Genomic DNA, 23,969 nt, shown 5'->3' on the forward strand with positions numbered 1-23,969 from the left:
GAACTTATTCTCTCGGCAGCTTATGTGATCTCATTGATAATTCTACCCTGTAGTGTCGAGAATTGCAGCGTTGTTGGAAAGCTGACAGAGTGTAAGCTATCTGAACTGATGTCTGAAGTCACAGTGCTGTGAGACTGTTGGCCAAGGATTCCCTTTAGAATTGAAGTGACCGCCCCGCAACAGTAACTAGGGGCCACATTCCACCACTGAGACTGGACAGACTAGCGTGGCTTAGAAACGGATGAGCAGAGGCACCGTTCGTAGAAATGATGCAGTAGTATTTATTTAGAGAGTGATGGCCATGTCCCATGTTATTTAGTCATACTAGAGAGCCAACCAAGTTTGAATAATGAAGGTGTAGAGTCTTCGTCCTCACTGACAAACTGTCTGAATAAGGAGCCGGGATGCGTCGGGTCATCTGCTCGGGAGAGTGCCGGGGGGACAACCTGCCATGGCATGGAGAGGAAAGTGCCTTAGAGTCCACCCAGATCCTCCTGCCTGCTCACCCCCCGCCTGGCCCCGCCCTACCCCACTCGGAGTGCACACAGCACACACAGACCTGAGAAGCACGGGCAGCTCTAGTTAGGGGATTGAAGAGGACATGGGGACGACTGAACTTTGCAGATGGAACTACCGTAGGAAAGGGTAAATCTACACCTCCTTTCCGTGGTGGTTCCTCACTATGGACAGAATTTGAAGGTCGGTTACTTGAAGTAGAAACTTAGAATTATGGAGGAAAGTTACTGCACAGGCCAACGCTTATGGAGTGGATGGTTTGTGCAAGTTTTTTTTTTACTACCATCTCCCAAGTTTTAAAGCCAGATGTTTGACAAAGATTTTGGATCGTAATGGGTTTGTGGCAGGGAATGTGGAAAGGATTCATCTCCCAAGTTTTAAAACCAGATGTTTGACAAAGATTTTGGATCTTAATGGGTTTGTGGCAGGGAATGTGGAAAGGATTCATTGCTAATGTTCTGTCTAGCAATAAAGTAAACAACTAAATGCTATAAGAAGCCAGCATTTGAGCTCTCAAACACACATGTATACAACACAATGCAGAAATACCCAGGACTCCTCCTGCAGGCTAATGGATGGCAACCTACTGAAACAAAACGTGTATTAACAAGAAAATGTAAAATCAAGAAAGCAAATTTCCTTTTATTTACCACCCAAGTAAAAGAAATGGAAGATGAAACCATCACCAAAACAACCATTTTTTTCCCCAAACAAGTGTAACGATAGTGCTGGGTTAGCAGTTCACTCTCAGCCTACAAAACCCAAGAACAACCTCCTTCCTGTCCTGCAGCTCTTCTCCAGCCTCGGCAGCCTGAGACCTGTTTCTATATGAGGCTACTTGATAGTGTAAATGAGCACCTTTCAAACCTATCAGCTCAAGCTAGTAAAACCTGTACTTCTATACTGCGCCGCCATTAAAAGCAGCATTAGTGCATTTTGTCATTCAGTTCTTTATCGATTCTTTAAGGGGAGCCGAGAGGGTGGTTTGGTGGGAGATGGGACAGGATCCATAGGGATGAACTTGATTTCTGCACTAACCTGGGCTTTGGATTCGATGCTTCTGCTGGTTGATTTGGCCTTTCGAGTGCTTGTCATGCTCAGTGGAAGAAGTCCAAACCTCCAAGACAAGATGAAGGCATTTCAGTGGCATGAACAGGAAGCGGGGGGCCAGCAGAAGCCTGGTGGAATCGTTACCTGATCTGACTCGATGCCAGCGGCAGTATGTTATGGGGTTCTTGCGAGTTGAATGTACTGCTCCTGGGGGTGAACTGATTCTCTGTACCAGTAACCAGTCCAAATAGAACCTGACAGACAAGAAAGGGGGTACAAAAACACGGTGGGTTTACTGGCTAGTTAGAACTGCTGTGTAAGTAATTACTTTGTGATCACCCTCATTTTGGGGAACATTCTTTTCAGTGTGTTAATGCTTAAAAATTACCACCGGTCAGAATCTCAGTCACATGGCTCCTTTATTCCTTTCTGAGGCCTTGATAAACCTGAATAACCCCTATCTACCATGAAAGGGGTCAGATCTCAGCAGGGAGATCTTACCTAATCCTCTCTCAGTCTTTATTTTTTTTATTTATTTTTATTTTTTTAAAATATATTTTATTGATATTTTACAGAGAGGAAGGGAGAGGGATAGAGAGCTAGAAACATCGATGAGAGAAACATCAGCTGCCTCCTGCACACCTCCCACTGGGGATGTGCCCGCAACCAAGGTACATGCCCTTGACCGGAATCAAACTCGGGACCCTTCAGTCGGCAGGCCGACGCTCTATCCACTGAGCCAAACCGGTTTCGGCTCTCTCAGTCTTTATAACTAACCTCAGCTCATGTCCTGCCCCCCCAGCCTGTCTCCAGGAGCGTTAGCGCTAGAGCAGGTTTATCTGTCACGGACTGGCTTACAGAAGTTCGCTGCACCAGGCGCGTGAGGTTGCTGTTGAGGTGTGGTGTGAACACATCCAGGTCAAAAGGATCAATGAGTGCTTCCAAGTAGTCAGCCACTTTCTCAGTTCTGAAAAAGGGATTAGGATGAGTCCACAGTTTTTAGGACAAAACCCCATTTTCTGGTACTTGAATGCTATGGAAATCCTGGAGCTGGATTTATTCTTAATTGCTGGCTCACTACCACTTATTACTAATTGTTGTGCTTAATAATCCTCAAGAGTTTTGAGCTGATGTGATGTCTACAAGTCCATTTTTCCCATGCTGTGTTTAGGGAGGGCACTGGAGGCTCCAATTATACCCAACAGTTGGTAGGCGGACTCGCGAGAAGAGGAATGAGAGCCCACTTACTCCGTCTGGCCATGGACTTTATCCAGCAGGTGGTCAGTGTGTATCTTGCTGGCAATAGAGCTTCCTATCTAAAACAAGCACAGCTACTGTGCAGCGGCTCCTGGTGGCTCCCCCGGGAAAGGGGAAAGGGGAAAGGGGCTGCTTGCATTTGGCAGAGGCTGTATTGGGAGAGCTGGGGTGAGGCTACCTGGAGTCCTGTTTGCTGCGGCCACTTTTCACCTCTTCACCCTTGGCCGTGAGCACAGTGCTGAGGTACCGCAGGTCGTAAAGCAGCTGCAGTGCCCGGTTCTGGGTCATTGGGAATGCACCTTCTCTCTGCAAACGAATGCCCCGCCCCGCCCATTAAGGGAGATGACTTCCATGCACGGAATAAACAGCATCACGGGTTGGCTGAGTCCCAGCTTATTTCAGAAGCAGATGCTTTTTACACTCAGACCACTTGAATCTCACAACAAAACAGCTTAGAAACTTGGTCTTAAAACACAACCACAGGGAGGACCCAGCCCTTAAAAAAGGTCTCGGGTGCTGGAGATGGTCATTTTAAAGGGAAAACGCCCCTTGCATGAAGGAGAGGCCTTGTGAGCAAGCTCAGAAGAGACGGCTTACCTGAATTCTTCCCACATTGGGAGGGGGGCCTGTCTTAAAAGTGTTACTAATGAAATGGGAATATGCCATGAGGGCAGAATGCTTCACAGACCATGGGTGAGAGGGGAGAGGAGGGCTGGGAGGCAGGGACTCTTATATACCTCACATGCCACGGCTGTGCATCCAACTTCCAGCCCCAGAGCCGTTTAGTTTAAGACAGTGGTCGGCAAACTGCGGCTCTCGAGCCACATGCGGCTCTTTGGCCCCTTGAGTGTGGCTCTTCCACAAAATACCACGGCCTGGGCGAGTCTATTTTGAAGAAGTGGCGTTAGAAGAAGTTTAAGTTTTAAAAATTTGGCTCTCAAAAGAAATGTCAATCGTCGTACTGTTGATATTTGGCTCTGTTGACTAATGAGTTTGCCGACCACTGGTTTAAGAGACCACGTTTGATCCTGAGGAAACTGAGATGTAAATGATTCGCCCCAAACCCCCGTGTGTGACTGTGCCTGGTCAGGAGAGGTCTTTGTCACTCTGAGGCCTTTTTATGAAGACCGGCCTGACCCTGAGAACGGTGTAATTACACTCGCGGAGTTGGAGGCCACTACCAACTCGATAGCCTGGGCTCAGTGCCCCTCAACACCCAGAGTCCTTGCTGTGCGCTGCCCAGGCCCCAGAAAAAGCTAAGGTTTATTTCAGTGTTTAATGGAGAAAACTTCAAACACCTACCTTCATCTCGTTTCCTTCTGAGAGTTTCTCATAGGCAGCAACTACTTGAGCCACACAGTTTTTCAGCATCTCCTGCAGCGTCACCTTGGGCAAGGCATGGCCTCCAACCCGATTAATTTCCTGGCACAAGCTGAACAGGAAGGACTGCACATACCAGGACGGCTGAAAGGACAAAGGAGCCCCGAGTCGCCAACTTGCACCAATTAAATGAGACGCAGTAACAATGGGTCCATCTATCCTGGCTTCACACTAAGACCTTGACCTCTCCAATCAGCCCCTCTTACAGACCAGCTAACATCCAAGTGACATTTGCTGTCATTCCCTTGGTGGCCTGGGTCGACCTGGCTGGTGGCACTGTTTCATGTTGCTGTTGTCACTGAAGGGTAAGTGGTTCTCTAATTAGCAGAGCCTGTGCTACGAAAGGGAAGAAGCATAACTGGCTCTGGAGCAGCCTCTTTACTTGACCCCAGGGCCCTTTGGCCTGCCCACCCCCTGCAGGAAGTGGTAACTGTACCTGAAGCTCACCCTCAGCCGCTGACAATTAGTGACTTTCTAAGCTCTCTCCTTTCCTCAGAGCAGGTCTCAGCCCGGCTCCGACAGGGGCCCTGGCTTACCTGGGTAGGGAGTCGGATCTTGGATGTGATGCTGCTGCCAGACTCCGCTTCCTCCTGAATTTCTAGTTCATCCCAGCTGGTGGCTGTGGCCAGGACTGAACCAGCATCATCTAGAAGTAATGACTGGGCAAATCCATGAGCTAAAACCTGGTAAGAAAAGGCAGATGCCCAGAGAGGCCACTCAGATCCTGCAGTTTGTTTCAGACTCGAGCTTCTGCTGCTTAGGTCACGTGGGGTGGCAAGTAGCAAACGTCACTCTTCTCTTGGCTAACTACTGGTATCGGCAGTGGGGGTGTTGTTGCTAATTACTCTGCAAATGTCAGCTCTTAAGACGACAGCAGAGACTATAGGGAACATGATATTTAGGGTGAAGAGCAGGAAATACAGATCCTTATCCAGAGAGATGGTCTTTCTCATTAGATGGCAGGGGAAAATCACCAGGGTTTCGGTCCAAGTCCAGACTAAAAATGAATGGAAGAGGTTTGACATTTGCTCTGTGTGGAGTAAGAATTGTTATTCCCTTCCTGTTCAAAGATCAAGGTCGTCCAGACTGGACTATAGTGAAAGGGAGACGAGGAGTGGGGAGCGAGAAAAGAACGCGGCCTTGCTACCTGTACTCACTTGCACAACCGCCGAGCTCCAGACCCGGTAGCCCATCACACTCTGCTGCAGGAGGAGCTCCTTAACTTCCTGCCACTGGGCCTGCGTAGGTAGGACCTTCTCCGTTTTCCCCTTTCCTTGTTTTTTCAGAGCCCTGGAATCCCTTGCTGGTTTCTCAGAACTCCCAGATTTTCCCAGGATGCACTGCTTCAGGTGAGGACACAGTTCTCCCAGGGACTGGCAGAGCCTGGCCATGAAAAGGACTGCATGCAGCTTGTCCCGGCCCAGGGCATCCTGCCGGCCTTGCACAGCTTCCTCGATGCTCTGCAGCTCTGCCCGGACGCAGTCCGTGATGTGCTGGATGCAGGCCACCGAGTGAGTCCGCAGCATCTCCTGCACAGTCCCGGCGTCTGCGTACCTGTCGAAGGCACAGTTCTTGGCTTGCACGGGGGTGACCTCCTTGGACAGGGACGAGTCGTCAGAGGGAAGGTAAGCCAGGAGGTCATCCAGTTTCACCTTCAGTTTAGCGTCTAGGGCAGCGCAGAAGCTCTGTACACAAGGGCTGACAGCTTGAGCTTTCATGGAGAGCCCACTGCCGCCAAACGGGCCCCGGCTCGCCACGCTGACCCAGGCGGCATCGGGAGGCAGGTCGCCAGGACTCTCAGACCAGAGGAAGAGAGACATATTGTGCTCAAAGTGGATGTGCTTGTTGGAAGCAGACTTGCTGGTGCTGCTCTCGAGCTCCTGCAGGGCGGAGGTGAGGAGCTGCCTGGAGCTCACGGAGATGGAGTCAAAGCCCTCTTTTGTCAGCGTCTAAAACAGAACGAGAAAAGCAATTCCTTTCAGAAATCTCAACACGAGGACCAAGTGGCAGTCCATCCAGCATTCCGAGTGTTCTCCATCAGGCTCACATGACATGACGCTGGCAGAGGACAAAGTCATCACTGATGGACACAGACACGTTCCCGACCACCTGCCAGAGGCCTGGGCTCTTCCAGCACCGGAGTCGGGGTCTCTGTGCAGACCCAGAAGAGCCCCCCGGAAGGCATGCTAGGACTCCCTGAAGTAAGTCAGCAGGGAAAGAACACACTGAGGAAACGTCAGGAGTCAACCCAGACAGTCACAGATCACACCAGGACTGGCCATACAACCGACTGCCCGCGGGGCTGCCCACGGTACCTGTAATCGGTCAAGGAACAGCTGCTGCATCAAATCCTCCCACAACAAGAGGGGTTTCTCCAGAAGCCGCCGGCATACCACGTCCCAGCTGCGACTGGTGGACTCGTTGGTAAGGAGTTCCCACACGGCGTCCCGGATCCCTGCCAGGCCTTTCATGCTCTTCACGAACATGAGCAGGTTGGTGATCCCGTTTTTAATGTCTTCCTTGCACCTGCAACAAAATCGTTTTCCTTAGGCCTCATTGGATTCGTGATTCCACACCTTTATTAAGAGAAAGAGCAGGCCTCCATCTGAAAACCTCCTAATACATAAACATACTTATCTCAGAGCAGTTACAAATATGCATAAGCGCAGCGTTTCTGGCTGAATGGGGGGAGAGCCTGTGGCCCTTGCACCGGGCCTACCCTTGCTTCTCTGAGGCATCTGGAAGGAAGTCGAGAGCCCTACAGTGTCTTCCAGAACTAAAGAAAAGTCTAGGGTGACAGAACTCTCACATAAAGAGAATTTAAAATCTTCTACGTGGTATTTTGAAAGACAGATTCTTTCTTGGTTCCCCACAGTAGGGGCTATCCCGCCATGAAGCTGGCAACAGGTGGCTGAGTGAGGAGCCGACATGACCGAGTGAGCGGTGTGCAGAGCATCATCCAGGAGGTCAGGCTTGTCCCTCACTCATCACTGGCCCTATGACCACACGTGAGGCTGGCAGGGTGGTGCCTGCCGGCCTTGGGAAAGCTCTGCCTACTCACATGTGGATCCACTTCTGCAGCGTGTCGGTTAGGTACTCCTGGCTGATGGGATGTGCGAGGGTCCGCAGAGCCGGCCGGAACTCGACAATGGATGCCGGCAGGTGCTTGAACCAGCTGCAGAGCTTCATCTCCTCTTGGAGAACACCGATGCCCTTTTCTAAAGAGAAGGCCAAGTGAGAAGGACCCGGGCCATCCTCTGAACAGCATATTAAACAGTGGACCTAGGAATTTCCATCTAGGCTTCCTCTGGGCAGGGCAGACTGGAGCCCTGAAAAAGGGGGGGAAGGGAAGCACAGAATATGTCCAGGGCTCTGTCATCAGGGAGCTGGCAGCTTCCCTCCAACTCCGGTCCATCCTATTGGCTGAGAAGGCAAGGAAAGCGAGGAATGGAATGGGGAAGAGAGAAAGAAGTCCTGGATGCTGTGCAGTCCTCGACATTTGCAAAGTAGAACTCAAGTTGTCAAAAAGGTGATGCTTCCTGTTTCTCACCCTCCTCCAACCTCCCTTGAAGATCTGAGGGAAGAACTGATGGCCACTCATCCTGGTCACTGAGTTACAGCTCTTCAGAGGTGACCGCTCCCTCCAGCAGGGCACAGGCCACGCTGTGTGACTCTGGGAGGCCCCTCATTGTGCCTCAGGGCCTTTGCACATCCCCTTCCCTTTGCCTGGCACTCTTTTCCTTGCCTTCTTCACCTGACTAAGATTACTCAACTTTTAGGTTTCAGTTTCAATATCACTTCTCCAGGGCAAGTAACATTGGTGAGGTCCCTCATGTCAATGTTCCCAAGCCAACTTCTACTACTTCAGAGCAAAGACCAATATTGATATTAAACAGGTATGTGTGCATTTGACTTCAAAATCTGCCTCTACTGCTAGACTGTTACCTCTACAAAGGTGGGTTCTGTATTTGTCCAGTTCACTGCTGTATCCCAGAGCCTAGCATAGTAGCTGGCAGATGGTAGATCTCAAAAATCATCATTTGAATGAACCAGAAGATAAAAAAGGTTGGCTACAAGCTTACCAGGAGGATGCTGGCCTGTGATGGTCTCCAGAGTTGAGAAGAGCAAGCCGCATGGCAGGGATGGGTCTGGCAGCAGCCCTTCTGGTAAAGTGTAGAAGAGAGCATGAGCTTGGTTCAAAGTGGTGGCCAGCAACTCCACTAATGAGCAAATCTGAGCCTTGATACCAGCACCTACGGAAGAAACCATCCCTTTAAACACTCTCCTCTAGTAACGTTAGTAACAAAATGCTCTGCATGCTTCAGTCTCCCTCAGCGCATCCTTCCCCATTCCCGTGGTACCCACCATGGTGCGGCTGGTTGAGAAGTTTCTGAATAGCTGCCTTTCTGGCCAACAGGAAGTCTGCCAGGGCTTGGCGAGGAGAACTCTCTTCTAAGAGCATTACAGAGCACAGGGCCTCCGCTACTGCTTGGTCCGACACAGCCTGGCATTTGAGCAGCATCTTGCTTTCATGCAGAATGGTTGTCCTAGAAAGATGACAAAGGTCACCAGGGGATTTTGCACATTTTGAGGCAAGAGCCTTGGTGCCCCAGGAAAGAAGACATCCTCCACAAAGCTGTAGTGGTGAAGCGCAGCCCTCACCAGAGATGATCATGCTGGGTCCACCTACCGGAAGTGGCTGGCCGCTGCCACCTGCCGGATGAGTATGGGGAAGCGGGAGAGGACGGGGCTGTATCGGGAGCCGGAAGAATCCAGCTGGAGCAGGCTGTGCAGGTGGCAGCAGAGCAGGTACAGCTGTGTGGCGTGGAGGTGCTGAGAGGCTTCCATCGAGCTCCAGATCTTCTCAGGAATTTCTAGGAGGAGCTTGATCTGGGCAGCCATGCTGTAGAACTTCTCCCGGGACGGCTGTGGCTACAGGGAAAGGCACAGGGTCAGAGGAGGAAACACAAGCAGGGGAGGGTTCGGCAGGCTGAAGTGTGAGGCGCTTTAGGGTTCACAGCTTTCAAGGAGCCGATGCAGTGCCCTTCAGCAAGGCATCCAAGCGCAGTGCAGTGGAATTCCTGGAGGGGGCGTGCTGCGCAATCCCACCAGTTCTCCTGCCTGTGGCGTGCAGCTTTGCTCAGGCCCAGGGAGAGGCGCGCTTACCCTGGTCATCGCACAGTCTGGTTACTGCTCCTGTGATGCCTCAATGGCACGGAGCCCTACGGACCCCTCGGGAGTGCACTTTTCCTTCCCTTTCCAGATGTTCAGCCTCCTACACATTCTCCTGCTTCTTCAAGTGCATCATGGACTTCCTTGCTGGCTGTTCTATTCACCAGCCCTCCCCCGAATCTTCCCTTGTCTCAGTCCGCATGCCTCCACCCCCGTCAGTCTGTCCTTTCACTTCAGGAGTCTCTTCCCTCAAGCATCACCCCTAAGCAGACCACTACATCTTTATCTTTAGTCCTCCTCACGCCTCTGAATCCCAGCCCAGCCTTTTGTGCCGCTGCCTGCTAGGTGTCACTACCATTCCATTATCAGTCTACTTCAAACTAAATTCATCTCCCTCACAAAAATCTTGGCCATCTCCTCCCTATCTATCTTAGCACACATCACACTCTACTGCTGAATTCCCCAGAGTCATGACCTCCTAAGTTTCTGTTACACTTCCACCACCCTAATGCAGGTCATCATCATTCACCTTGCACTCAGATTCATCCAAAAACATTTAGCCTGTGCTGTGTTCATTCACTACTCCTCCAATCGGTCCTTTTCCTTTACTGTCAAGTTTACCTTCTTCAGCAGCTACTTAGATATTATCTTTGCTTGGTTTTAAAGGCCCCTCACTGCTTCGTATCAGCCTGGTAGTCAAGGGTTCCCATCCTCCACTACTTTCTTCCAGGGGCCCTTGGATCCGTTGGTTTGCATGTGTGGGGCAGAGGGGCGATTTCATGTCCCAGGGAACGTCTGGCAGTATCTGGAGACATTTGTGATGATCACAGGGGGGAGAGGGAGGGTGCTGCTGGCATCTAACAGATGGAGGCCAGGAATGCTTGTACACATCCACAGGACAGCCACTCCCACAAAGAATGACCCGGCCCCAAATGTCAACAGCCCCGAGGGTGAGTAACCCTGCTTTAATGAAATTCATTACCAGTTTTAATTGTCTTTACATATTTCTGACCCACATTCCAAGCCTCATCTGTCCTTAAGGCCCCTCTTTGCTGAGAAGGAAGGACCGAGTCTGAAACGCCTCCCTTCGGAATTCTTATGGTAAATGTGCACAATTATTTTGGGAACTGATCACCATAATGCTAAGATGTTTTCTACTGCTACTGTACATTATTTACATTTTTTCTTATCAATTTTTCATGGACTTAATAGCTGGAATAGATTGTAAGCTCTGTCCGAGCAGGAACTGGGGGACTTCCATTTCTTTGTGCCTTAAAGAAAGGCAACGTTTGGTGGGTTTCGGTCAGATATAGCAACTATAAAAATAAATACATTTCTAAAAGCAAGCAAGAGTACAAGATAATTTACTAATAAACCTTGAAGCATGACTCAGTGGTAACAGAAGCTGGCCACATAGGGAGGGACATGTACTCCGTGTACAGCTTACAGAGGAATGAGGTCACTCATTTCAAAAATCAGCTATTTCCAACCCATTTTCTTAACATTTTTTAAAATTACTTATTTCAGAGAGAGGAAGGAAGAGAGGGATAGAAACATCGATGATGAGAAAGAATCATGGATCAGCAGCCTCCTGCACGCCTCTACAGGGGGTTAAGCCTGCAACCCAGGCAGGTGCCCTGACCCAGAATCAAACAGAATCGAATGGTGACCTCCTGGTTCCTGGGTGGACGCTCAACCACTGAGCTACACCGGCCGCCCCAACCTGCTATTGTGGGAGCCCAGCCTACTGACCTGACTTCCTCTAAAACCCGGGTTGTGTTAAAAACTTCCAAAATGGAGCTAAGTGGTACTTTTGCAGTTTCTCCTTGCACTTCGGTGTCAGGTTCTTCTCCCAGGTTTTTAAGAACAAATCCTTGTTGACCTTTCTCGCCCGCGCGCCCTTTTCTTTTCAAGCTGTCACTGTCCCTAAGTCAACACTGTCCTCCAAACACAGAACACAAACGCTGCTCCAACTGCATCCTTCCACCTCACGTCTAATCACTGGCGGTCGGAGAGAACACTTGGGATCACCTGGTTGGGATACCCTGAGCTCACTGACTGGGAATGTTCCGCTATTACAGGGATGGCTTGATGTTGGAGCCCGGTTCGACCCCCCAGCAACGGGTGACCTAGCTCCTCGGGATTGTGGACGTGGTTCTTGGGAACTGGGTGGGGAAGGCTGGTATGAGGAATGAACGACTGGGGGAGCGACGTCAACGTGGAGAAATGTGTGCTAAGAACATCAGGAAATACCACACAGGGAGAAGGCCGAGCTGTCAGGCGAGGGAGACCCCTGGCGTTTCCCGCTAACGTCGGACGTGGGAGCCCGTGGAACGCATGAGGAGGCGAGGGCTTCCCGGCCCGAAGTCGGGGAGGCTCCCGCAGAAGGAGCCAAATGGCCTGGCGGGTGGGTCAGCAGCCAGCGGGAGGCCTGCCGGCCGCGTCCCCGAGCAGAGGAGCCCCCGAAGTGGCACACGCTCCCCCCGAAAGCAGGTGAGGCTGCGCGAGGGCGGGTCCGCGGGAGTCAGCGCGCGGGCGGTTCCGCAGGAGTCTGCGCGCGGGGGTTGCGGGGCTCGGGACTGACCTGCGGGTCCCGCGGCGGCCGGGGCGCGGCCGAGCCCGCCTGGCGGAGACGCGCGCAGTACTGGTCGGTGGCCTTTACGGCGTCCACCAGCCCCTCGGCGCAGCGGCGCATCTGGCCGATGGTGTCGGCCGCCTCGATCAGGTCGCGGTACCGCTCGCCCACCATCTGCCGCAGCTCCTCTTTCTTGTGCTCGATCTCGGCCCGAACCTGGCGCTCCAGCCCTCGGATCTCCTCCGCTCCGTGGGTCTCGAAAAGTGCCGCGGGGTCACGCAGATCCAGCCGCTTGAACGCGGCGGAGGTGGCCGTGGCCGCCATGATGGACCCGTCAGCCGCCCCTCAGGTCACTTCCGTCCAACGGCCCCGTCGCGGACGCCATCTTGGTTGGGGGCGGAAATACTTCCGCCCCGCTGGCAGCAAGGCCTGTTTCCGGCGGGCGCTGACTGGCGTTGGCCCTGCGCGGCGATTTTAAAAAGGGAGACCACGTGGTTAGGTTAGACCGCCAAGGCTGACAGGCTGTCTGCGGGCCCAGCCTCGCGGGGATCTGAACCCCTTCGCAGCGCATTGGGAGCCTTTCCTCGTCGGAGTTAACGATCGTAATCAAACACCCGCCGTCCAGTCGTGAAGTCTCAGGATGCTCCTGTCCCTTCCTGGGCCTATCAGGACCCCGGTCAGTGGTCTTCCCCCTGCGGCGAGGCGCTGGCACTCTCGGTCGGTCCCTTTCCCTCGGAACCCCACAGGCTCCCGGTGTGCTGGGCCATCCGGAGCCGAGTGGACGCCCAGAGCCGCCCGCTGGCACTGGGCTGCGGCTGGCGTGCAGCTCGAACACTGTGCTCCCTGCTGCAGCCTGCCGTGGCGTCTTTGCGATCCATTTTCCGTGGTCCGGAGCCCAATGCTATGTTGGGAAAAGAGAAGTGTGAGTCCGCTCTTGTTCTTTGGAAAGAGTAACTTCACGGGCGCTCGGAACCGGGACGGAGCGCAGGGACGGGCTGCCCTCCTCAAGGGGTTGTGTGCGCACTCGTTTTGCTTGTTTTTCTATTGTTGATGAATACGCTGGTTAGTTCTTTGGGGTTTTCGTTCTTGTTTCAAACTAGTGTTTTGCCACTGAAGATGTTTCCCTAATTCTGGCTTCCCTTGGCACCACCTGTCCGGGGAGGAGGGAATGGGAGAGAGGGAGGACCACAATCCTGAGAAAGCAATGCCTAGGAGGGCGGTGATGGCGGAGGTGTCACCTGACACCGACTCAATAATAAAATTTGAAGAGTGTGGCCTGTTTCTTCTAGGTATTTACAAGACACTTCATTAACACACACACACACACACACACACACACACACACACACACACACACACACACACACCATTTATTGGAGATTTCTATACTAACGTAGAGAGAATGGTATAATGTGCCCACCAGCCAGGTGTAATAACTCAAGGTCAGTCTTATCTATATTGCTGCCCACTTCCTCTCTCACCCACCACCTCCATTATTTTGATGCAAACCCCAAACATAAAATAATTTCAATCTGTAAACAAGCCATTCGTTTATAATATTCTACTTTAGCTCAAAGTAGCCCTACAATGTAGGGAATAGTCTCATTTTACAAATGGATAACCTGGGACCCTCAGAGGCAAGTGGATTTACTCAGTAATAGTGTAATTTTCAAAGCCTGTTCAACACAATGATCTGGTCTACAAGGTAGGTAGGAATAATCATTCTATGCATGACAAAAACCCAGAAAGCTTATTTATTAGCCACGTTACATAGCTAATAAGTGACAGAATCAGCCCTTGGACCTAGAATTTTGAATTCCTGGCTCATTCCTTTCCTACTTTGTCACACAACTTCTCACAAACTCAAAAAAACACTCCCTGGTGATGGATCTGCAATTTGCTGTCGCTGCATCCCATTCTGTAGGGGACCCTTGTCTGTGCTTGGCTGCCCAGCATCTGCAGAATATCTCCTCTGTGTCTGGGGAAGTCGCCTCTGTATGGCAACATCTTTTCCCCTTAGAGCTACCCTGTTATCGGCCAATCAGACACAACCACCTAGGACTTTAAATGGAGAGCTGGTGGTGCCGCGAAGCAGGGACAATGCAGATCTCACTGTTGGCCGAGGAAGCACCATTCTCTGAGACATCCAGCTGCAGGGCCCAGCCTCCGGCGCTGGCGGCAGCTGTGGGTGACGCAATGCTATCCTCACCGGAATCGCCCTGCGGCATGCCTTGGCTGGGTTCTGAATGTTTAGCTCCCTTTGTTCCTCTCTGCCCCCTGAGCCCAGTTCCCTACCTTCCCCAGAGATTCTATGAGTTGTCTAACATCTTAAAGACAAATTTCATTTCTTTGAAAAATCAGTTTTGGTTGCCAGCCCTGGAGACTTTGCTGACACACTCCCCAAGTTTCCAGCTCCATGAGCTTGTCTGATGTCTTTTTTAAATGTTTTTGTTGTTTTGTTTTGTTTTTTAGAGACAGAAGAAGGGAGAGGAACAGAGAGAGAGAAACATTGATGAGAGACTGGGAATGGAACCAGTGACCTCTTGGTTCATGGGTCAGTGCTCAACCACTGAGCCACACTGGCCTGGCTGCCTGATGTCTATCTAATAGCCAGAGCAAGGAATGTCAACACATCAGTTAGGGTGTGGAGACCTACGGGTTTGTTTACGGTGGTTTGCACGGGTGCACACACCTGTCATTACAGGTGCATAGAGAAGAGGCAAGCTCGGCAGCTGATGTCTCCTCTGTGGGGGCGTGTTCTGAAGGCAGTGCTTTCCCTAACCTTCCTCTCTGCTTCCCCGGCCAAGTTCATCTGCTGCCCTGTAGATGCCACTGTTGCTCTTCTGCCTGCAGAACCCAGCATCTAACAGCCTCGAACGAACGGGCTTTGACTTGATAACTCTCCCGTCTCCTTTCTAAGTTAGAGGCCGTAGCCCTGTCCTCTGCCTTCTGCCTTCTTGCCCTGTCAGAGCCAGGATTGGGCAAGGAGCTCAGCTTCAGCAGCCGGACTGGGTGCTGTGCTAGGGACAGATGGGCAGAGATGAGAACTAAAGTCTTTTTTTTCTCTCTTGGAAATAAATGAGTAAAGCCCGCACCCCCCCACCACCACCATTTTATTGCCATCGTTTGTTTTGCTTTAAGGATGAGTGTGTGTGTGTGTGTGTGTGTGTGTGTGTGTGTGTGTGTATTGTGCGGTGACTCTTGATGTCACGTTTTCTCCTTTTCACCTTAAATCTTTAAGGGCAGAATTTTAAACATCCAACGTGTAAATTCAAGAGATTATATTTAGATCCTCCCGGGCCCCTGAAATCCAACCTAGGCATTCTGCCAATGATAACAGCTGTAATTTGGGGCTCCATCTAGGCACTTTGCATCTATTATCTTTAACTCTCGCAATAATCCTGCAGCCGAGGTGGTTGTACACTCACTCAGGAGGACCAAGGAACCTGTCAGAGATTACGCAGGTAGTCACGGCCGAGTCTGTCCCCAGGCCCTGGTCAGTCTGACTCTAAAGTCCTTGATCTTTCTGCCTTGTCACCTTCTTAGCTTCAAAGAAAACTTGAGGTCTTCAAGAGACCATCAGATGGGCCAAACGATTCTGAGCAACATTGAGATCGTTCCCACACTGCTTCCTACCCTTTGCCTAAAGGTGGGTCTCTGCTGCCCAGCTGGCGTGGCTCAGTAGTTGGGCATCGACCTATGAACCAGGAGGTATGGTTCGATTCCCAGTCAGAGCACATGCCCGAGTTGTTGGCTGGATCCCCAGTAAGGGGCGTGCAGGAGGCAGCTGATCAGTGATTCTCATTGATGTTTCTATCTCTCCCTTCCTCTCTGAAATCAATAAAAATATATATAAAAAATAAAGGTATGGCAGTTTGGGGACTCAAGGTGGGGGTGGCTCTCCAAGGGCCTGGAGGCAGAGGGCACATGGGGTGGCCATGCCTGCTAGGCGAGTGTCTGCATGCTGGAGGGCTGTCTTTCAAAAGTGGGGACATAGTCTTTTTTTTTTTTTAATATATTTTATTGATATTTTACAGAGAGGAAGGGAGAGGGATAGAGAATTAGAAACATCGATGAGAGGAGAAACATCGATCAGCTGCCTCCTGCACACCTCCCAATGGGGATGTGCCCGCAACCAAGGTACATGCCCCTGACCGGAATCGAACCCGGAACCCTTCAGTCCGCAGGCCGACGCTCTATCCACTGAGCCAAACCGGTTTCAGCGGGACATATTCTGACATTCTTATTTTTGCTCGGCCCATTGGAACTCTTCTCTCATTCTGAACATTGAGGGGCTAGGCTTCTGCTCACTTTTTAATAGAAATAGAAAAACCACGCCAGCATGCTGCCTGAAACTAGAAGGGTTTTTCACAGATTATTTTCTTTTCATTTTTTTTTTTGCAGACACCGCATGCTCTCTTTCCTTTATGCGATAATGCAGTCCAGCATCTGGGACAGGGCCCCACAGACTTTGGTTCCCAAACTCAATGGTTCCATCAATATTGGCAAAGTGAGTGAACGGTAGTGTCATGCGTATATGTCACACCATCACAGAGCCGCGGCTCAGAAGATGAGCCAGGAAAGGCAAAGGGGTCTTTGGCCAGCCATTGCCTAACCGTTGGGACACTGAATGCAGGAAGCAGTGCTCCGTCACAGCACGTTCGTAGCGATGCCTGGTTTCCAATCAGGCGGCTGCGTGAGTGGCACCTCCCTGTCCCCTCCGGACTGTGACCCGCTGCATCTTATCCCTGCGCCCCGATGATGCCGGAGGAAGGCCTGTGTTCTCACATGTGAGAATGGGGTGAGGATGGGGCATCGCTGACACCTGGAAAGGCAAAATGACCTAGGAACATGAACATAGGAAATGGAACCCTCCTGAGCAGGAGAAAGCAAGAAGGAAGAAAAGGAGAGGAATCAGACAGCAAGTGACAGAGTGAAGAAAAGAAAGGGAGATCCGATCTGGTAAAGGCAGGCTGTGTCCATAAAGGAGTGGACAGGCGGGGCTGGATCAGGAGGTTGAATTCCACATTGCTGCCCGGTGGGATTCAGACATTTGGTGTTTGCTCTTGGCCAGGATGCCGACAGGACAGAGAGGCTAACGCAGTCATCTTGACATCTTATCTTCATGGCAGTGTTTGTCAGCCTGTGTCCACTGGAGAGGACAGTTGTGGTAGAAGGGGTGGCTATTTGACTTACCAGTTTGCAGATACCCCGAACCTCTGCCTTCAGCAAATAGCCCGGCAGGCATCACAGCCGACGGAGGGGACCCGGCGTCTGGGCTCCACACCTTCTCAGCACCTTGACTGACAGAGGTGATCGCGAAGCTCACACTCCAAACGTCATGTCCTTGACTGGTGTGTGACCGAGTCCTTAATAAGTTAGCCAGTCCTGTGCGGGATGCTCAGGAAAGACATTTGATTGAAAGCCAATGGTTCTATAAGTAAATTACATCTAGAAAATTTTTACTTTACAAAATTAACTTTTATTTGTAATGCTAACAGCAAGACACCCATGAAAAACACACATGGTGTCTAAATAAGACAAAGGAAAATTGTTTGGGCAAAAATAAAAAGGATCCCAAATCAATTATATAGAAAAGATTCCTTTATTGACTTTTGGTCGAGAATATGTTTGTATATTTTCAGAAAACAACTCCAAGACCATGTGGATTCCTGCAACAGAGAGGAATTGACAGGTCTGCTCCAACCACGAAGACAAGAGGAAAAACAGTCCAGAGATGGAAGACGCTGACGACGCCTTGCCACGATAGCACTCAGCAGCTGTGCGTCGCAGCAGGTTGCCTAGGACCAAACCAGAGAGGGTCGGACCTGCATTGCCACCATGTGCCCACCATCCAGATATCATTGCTGACGTGTACACATAAGGAACTGTTTGACATTGAAACGGGGACTCAGAACTGTTGGACACTGAAATTGGGACTCAAACATTTTTTGTTATTATATGTTTATTTCTAGTCTGCAGAGGCAAGATTTTTTAAAGGAAAGAAATGGGGAAAAAAATAGTTACAGAGGCAAAGAAGCATTGAACAGACTGTCAAACTACAGCGAGAAGGCAGGGGAGGTTTGGGGGGTTGCTGTAAGAGATCAACCAAAGGACTTCTACGCATGCATATAAACATAACCAATGGATACAAGACACTGGGGCGGGGGGGCAGGTAAAGGCATTTACTGGGGGGAAGGGGAGACCGGGGGGAGGTCAATGGGGAAAAAAAAAGGAGACATATGTACTACTATTTGTAATACTTCAAACAAAATAATAATAATAATAATAAAGCCAATGGTTCTGACCCAGCCAGTGTAGCTCAGCTGTTTGAGCATCAACCCCGGAACCAGGAGGCTGCCGGGTCAGTTCCAGGTCAGGGCATATGCCCGGGTTGCGGGCTCGATCCCCTGTGGGGGGTGTGCAGGAGGCAGCTGATGGATGATGTTTCTCTCTCATCGATGTTTCTCTCTCTCTAACCTTCTCCCTTTCTCTCTCTCTAAAATCAATAAACATTTTTAAAAAAGAAGTGCTCTGTAGCAAAGGTGTGGGTTCTCGGCAAGAGACACACGTATGCTCCGTCAGCCTCAGTTTCCTCATCTGTAGAATGGGAATCACAACGGTACCTACTTCCTAGAGGTCCTGTGGGAATTGAAATGAGAGGATGCGTGTACAAAGTGCTTCCAGCAGGGCTTGGTACACCCTGAGCACTCAAACAGTGTACTGATTCTGTTTTTGGATTTTAGCAGTCGCGTTTGTGGTTAATACTCCATTGTAAGCAGTTGGACATTTCTGTTATGTTTTGAATTTGAGTGAAAGGAAAATGAGAAGATGATTTTTAAAAATAGTTGTTTTCTTTGACCTAATTTGAAAACTCTTGACATTTTTCTCTGACCGGTTTTGCTGTCAGCCAGACCTGGCAGGTCTCTGTGGCATTTTCATCATCCGCTTTACAGTGTCTTAGCCCTGCTATTTGATCAAGGTTACAAAATCGGGAAGAAATCAGACAGGGCCATTAAAAATTGGCCTGCAACCCTAGCTTGTTTGGCTCATGGTTGAGTGTTGACCTATGAACCAGAAGGTCACGGTTTGATTCCGGGTCAGGGCATGTGTGGGCTCAGTCCCCAGTAGGGGGTGTGCAGAAGGCAGCCAATCAATGATTCTCATCATTGATGTTTCTATCTCTCTCTCCCTGTCCCTTCTCTGAACTCAATAAAAAAATATTTTTAAATTGATAAATTTTAAAAAATCAGTCTGTGGCCCTGATCGGTTTGGCTCAGTGGATGGAGCGTCGGCCTGTGGACTGAAGGGTCCCGGGTTCGGTTCTGGTCGGGGGCATGTGCCTTGGTTGCGGGCACATCCCCGGTGGGAGGTGTGCAGGAGGCAGCTGATCGATGTTTCTCTCTCATCGATGTTTCTGGCTCTCTATCCCTCTCCCTTCCTCTCTGTAAAATATCAATAAAATATATTTTATATATATAAAAAAAAATCAGTCTGTGGACAAAATGGAACTCACCAGTGGTTGTCAGCTCTTAAGATTATTATTATTATTATTATTATTATTATTATTATTATTACTTTTTGCTACCAAACCAGTGATTGCTAAGACATCTAGAAGACATTTCGTAGGGCTTAGATTTTAAAACAAATTGTAAAATTCTTAAGTTTCCAGGCCAGTGTTTTAGGAAACCTGGAAAGTGTGGGTTATGTCACCTCAGACCCTCCCCTTTTCCCAAACACGTGGGGTCTTTTCACAGGTGAGGTCGCGAAGCTGGCCTAAGGAGCAGGCTTTAGTCTGAGTCCCTCCCGTTGGGTATAGGGTTTCATGAGAAGGTGGTTTATAAAACAGGACACTTGCAAAAGGAAAAAGTCGCTGAAAAGAAATGTTTGCGTTTTGTTTCCAAGTATATATAATCAATTAGAACACCAAAGTACATCGGCTGATAGAGAAACAAACAGACTCAAAGTCAGTTGCCGCTTATTTGAAAGCAAAAGCAGTTTTAGCAACTGTTTTCTAAGCGCTGGACATGCAGGAATGCCGTGTTCACAAGTACCGTGAGAATAACAAGAACATCGAGTTACGTGCACACCTATTCCTGACATATTAAAGCCATCCATCACGTCACGTAATTGACACTGTTTTTGCAGCTGGGGCTGCTGGTGGCTTTTACGGGATGTCCCAGGTTTCCTGGTGTCCACGGGGCATGGGAGAAGAAAGAAGACGCCACCAAGCCTTCGGAGGCGGGTGGCAGAGCGCCCGAAGGCTTCCATGCCATGACCCGCACCACCTTCAGAAAGGGGCAGGGGTGGGCGTGGGGGGGGGGGCGGGTGAAATGCCATGGGGGAGAGAACGAGGGCGGGAGAGAGAAGGGAGTTTTCCACCTCCTGGGATAACGATTGATGTATTGTTTGTAAAAACCCGCTGCTCTTTATCCGTGACTGACAGCCAGAGTGATGGGAGGCTATGAAATCACAAGTAAATGTTCTTCAGCAAAAACGCACTGTGCACACTAAACTGTCTCTAAACAGGATTCCAAAAGTCACCTGCGCACACGCGCACTCTGACCTTTCCAGCTGGGCCGGCTCTCAGGCCCCTGGACACTCGCCTGCAGACTTTTCCCGGGGAGGAGGCTTCTGAACGGCTCTGGGAGTTGACCTGTCCGCTGTCACTTTGTTCAGCATGAGCTTGGGCGGCTGCTGGGGCGCCTCTGCATGTGGCTGGCGGCTGATTTCCCCCTGCAGCCCCCGGAGCCAGGCTTCCTGGGCGGCCTGTTCCAGCTGGGAGCCCCTCACGGAGCCGGAGCCGCGCAGGGACCCGCAGCGGGGAGGGGCGGAGGGGGAGAAGGAGGCCTGGCTCTGGGTCACCCCCGCAGGACCTCGGGCCTCTGCCGGCCGTGTCCTTCACCATCGGTTCCCTTCCAGATTTTTCAAAACCCAAGTGTCCCTTTTCATTGTTCAAAGGTGGGGCATTGTGGACTGCTTAAAAAGAGAAGGCATTTTTTTTTTTAAGTTGCAAATTTTAACTGTAAATATGAGAGAACCTGTTTTGAAAGATAGGTCGAGTCCAGCCAGCATGGCTCAGTGGTGGAGCATCGCCCTATGAATCAGGAGGTCACGGCTCGATTCCCGGTGAGGGCACATGCCCGGGTTGCGGGCTCAATCCCCGGTGTGGAGCGTGCAAGAGGCTGCCGATCAGTGATGCTCTCCCATCATTGATGTTTCTCTCTCTCTCTCCCTCTCCATTCTCTGAAATCAAACATGGGCTCTGTTGCCTCACGCGTGTGCCTTGCATCGTGTGTGTGTGTGTGTGTGTGTGTGTGTGTGTGTGTGTGTTTGAGGGCACCAGCTGCGGTGAAAATGAAGGATAACTTGAGAGATTTAGACATCCGGTCCATTCTCCTGAATGTGGGATGCTGATTAACGTTAAAAAAAGCAACTAATGCCGAAACCGGTTTGGCTTAGTGGATAGAGCGTCAGCCTGCGGACTGAAGGGTCCCAGGTTCGATTCCGGTCAAGGGCACGTACCTTGGTTGCAGGCACATCCCCAGTAGGGGGTGTGCAGGAGGCAGCTGATCGATGTTTCTCTCTCATCGATGTTTCTAGCTCTCTATCCCTCTCCCTTCCTCTCTGTAAAATATCAATAAAATATATTAAAAAAAAAAAAAGCAACTAAGCCTGTGTTATGTCCTATGAGAACCATTTGGGTTTCTTGTTAGGAAATAATACCGATGAGAAAAAATGCCAGCTCACTCAGTACTGACCCTATTCCCTGGCCTGGGGACAGGAACCCTCCCAGGTACGCCGCCACCTGCCAGGTAGGGGGCACGACCCCGAGTGACACGCTGCTCCGCGGTGGTACCTGGTGGCGTCACAGGGAGTGCTGTGGGGCTGAGCACGCTCTTCCCGCTTTGAGACGGGCCGTTTCCCTTCAGGCCTCCCCTACTGCCCACTTTTAATCTCTTCTTTGTCAGGACCTGGCACACCTGTGTCTCCGTCTGTCCCAGGGCTGACCCAGTCTTCCTTGGGGGTCCATAGTGCGCCCCCTTTCTCTGTCCAGGGACCGTCACTGCTGCTTAGGCCACTGGAGGCCCCAGGCATCGAGCAACTGGAGCGGCCAGGGCGGGAAGCCAGTGCAGATTTCTTCTAAGTGGGCCTGACGCTCACTCAGCAGTCCTTTCTCGAAGGACAGGGCAGCGCACTCTCTAAGCAGCGCGATCTCTAAGCAGCGCAGCCCTGCCCGCCCCCGCCCTGGAACAGGCTCAGGGCCGGGGATCCCGAGCTGAACTTGTCGCTGGCTTTGCTGCAGCCACGGTGTGGGATTTCACCGCACGAAATTTATGTAACAACTTTCCCCTGCAGGCTCGTCTCAGAATGATCTCTCTTTATTTTCACATGGATTTCTCTCTCCTAAGTCTTAGTGAACATGTTTTTCCAGGCCACAGCGAGTGCTTCTGGGGAGGAGGTGGTGTGAGTCATGTGGAAGCTGGAACGGAGGCAGCGCGTGAGCAGCCGCGGCCACAGAGGGGTCCTCCGTCACCCTCACAGCCAAGCAGCCCTGGCGAGGGGAGGAAGGCTCCTTCTTACATGGGGTGCCATCTGGGCACCACGAGGGAGGTTTTCATAGAAGCCCCGAGATGATGGCATCGTGACACACACCTGACTGTATACTTCTTCACACCCTGGCAACTGGGATCAGCCCGTGACGTGGGCATTGTTTCATTTCTTGTCACTTGTCCATGAGCCCAGAGACAATTTCAACCCCTCCGTCCCCCCAAAAAAAGAAGCCACTGATGGTGCGAAGTGCCTAGGACAGTGCTTTGAGGAATGGCGGGGTCTGTGGCAGTGAAGGCCAGATGCTGATTGTGGGGGCGGTGGGCAAGGAGGGGGCATGGCCATACCTGCGAGGGGGGGGCTCGCTCCAGCCCTCGCACCTGCAGCGCTGCCTGTTCGTTGCCTGGCGCCTGGGTTCCTGCCTGGAAACCAGTGTCCTCAGGCCTTTCGCCGGCCTGGGGTTCCCTTTGCCCAGCTTCGTATCGAGTTCCTAAAAAACCCCTTGGAGGAGATGCCGAATCGCATTTCCATTTTCTTTTATTAGGAAGCCACGTCTGGCATAAAAACAGCAACAAACAAAACCCACAATTTCTCGGTTTCTCGTTAAGATGGGGTCTTGTTTCATTCTCATTCATTTGTTTTCATGGTGGAGAGACTAAAATCGTTTCCCCATAAGAATTATAGTCTATGCCCTGACCGGTGTGGCTCAGTGGATAGAGCGTCGGCCTGCGGACTCAAGGGTCCCAGGTTCGATTCCGGCCAAGGGCATGTACCTTGGTTGAGGGCACATCCCCGGTGGGGAGTGTGCAGGAGGCAGCTGATCGACGTTTCTCTCTCATCGATGTTTCTAACTCTCTATCCCTCTCCCTTCCTCTCTGTGAAAAATCAATAAAATATATTTAAAAAAAAGAATTATAGTCTATTTTTTGCCTTTCATGTTAGTGATCCCCACCCCTCCTTTTCCTTGGCTCCCTAAGCAAAATGTAAGCGCCAGCCGATGTGGCTCAGCGGTTGGGCATTGACCCAGGAACCAAGAGGTCGCGGGTTCGATTCCCTGTCAGGGCACATGCCTAGGTTGCAGCTCGATCACCAGAAGGGGGTGTGCAGGAGTCAGCCAATCCATGATGTTCCTCTCTCATGGATGTTTCTATCTCTCTATCCCTTTCCTTCCCCTCTCTTTCTCAAAAGCAATAAAAGCCTATTTTTTTAAAAAGGAAAAATGTAAGCGATTTGACAAGAAAAAAAATGCAATCTTATAACAAAGCAGGCCTTGCCTATAAATGACTGATGATCATAATCGTTGAAGTCCTTTTGGGTCAATGAATAATTCTTTGATTATATCTAAGAGGAAGAAACATATGAATTTATGTTCTGGGTCCTCAGATACCTTCTCCTGTTCCCTTCTTACTTGGATCTAAGTCACAGGGGTCCTCAAACTTTTTAAACAGGGGGCACTGTCCCTCAGACT

The 23,969-nt window shown here is 50.8% G+C and overlaps 2 protein-coding genes across 4 annotated transcripts in view; one reads left to right on the forward strand and one right to left on the reverse strand.

The window, feature by feature from the left end:
* Positions 1-257: 257 nt before the first annotated feature.
* COG1 (component of oligomeric golgi complex 1) lies at positions 258-12,330 on the reverse strand. 3 transcript variants are annotated; one of them, XM_080678275.1, is made up of 15 exons: positions 11,960-12,330; positions 8,894-9,135; positions 8,569-8,750; positions 8,286-8,456; positions 7,265-7,421; positions 6,519-6,729; positions 5,361-6,152; positions 4,740-4,886; positions 4,126-4,287; positions 3,002-3,129; positions 2,425-2,533; positions 1,711-1,820; positions 1,555-1,633; positions 1,066-1,099; positions 258-446 (listed from the first exon to the last, which is right to left on the reverse strand). In XM_080678275.1, the coding sequence occupies exons 1-14, from the start codon at positions 12,272-12,274 to the stop codon at positions 1,085-1,087; spliced, it is 2,820 nt and encodes a 939-aa protein (XP_080534401.1). In that variant the 5' UTR covers positions 12,275-12,330; the 3' UTR covers positions 258-446; positions 1,066-1,084. The 3 variants fall into 3 exon arrangements, with proteins under 3 accessions (XP_080534401.1, XP_080534402.1, XP_080534400.1); XM_080678276.1 differs by having other exon boundaries at positions 1,066-1,102; XM_080678274.1 differs by lacking the exon at positions 1,066-1,099.
* The window catches only part of SLC39A11 (solute carrier family 39 member 11), a 463,057-nt gene continuing 450,842 nt past the window's right edge, over positions 11,755-23,969 (forward strand). Inside the window, exon 1 of the mRNA XM_080678282.1 lies at positions 11,755-11,868. The gene's annotated coding sequence lies outside the window, so the exon portion shown is untranslated. The remainder of the gene's footprint in view (positions 11,869-23,969) is intronic.

Source organism: Plecotus auritus (assembly GCF_963455305.1).
Source record: "Plecotus auritus genome assembly, chromosome: 7".
Lineage (NCBI taxonomy): Eukaryota > Metazoa > Chordata > Mammalia > Chiroptera > Vespertilionidae > Plecotus > Plecotus auritus.

Bases quoted from the DNA above. Each gene is read 5' to 3' on its own strand.
- COG1 (XM_080678274.1), bottom strand. From the start codon at position 12,274: ATGGCGGCCACGGCCACCTCCGCCGCGTTCAAGCGGCTGGATCTGCGT. The intron at 6,153-6,518 runs GTACCGTGGGCA...GTTCTGTTTTAG, and splicing joins TGTTCCTTGACCGATTACAG to ACGCTGACAAAAGAGGGCTT. The intron at 1,821-2,424 runs GTAAGCCAGTCC...CTTGTCTGTCAG, and splicing joins GCCTGGTGCAGCGAACTTCT to GTTCTATTTGGACTGGTTAC.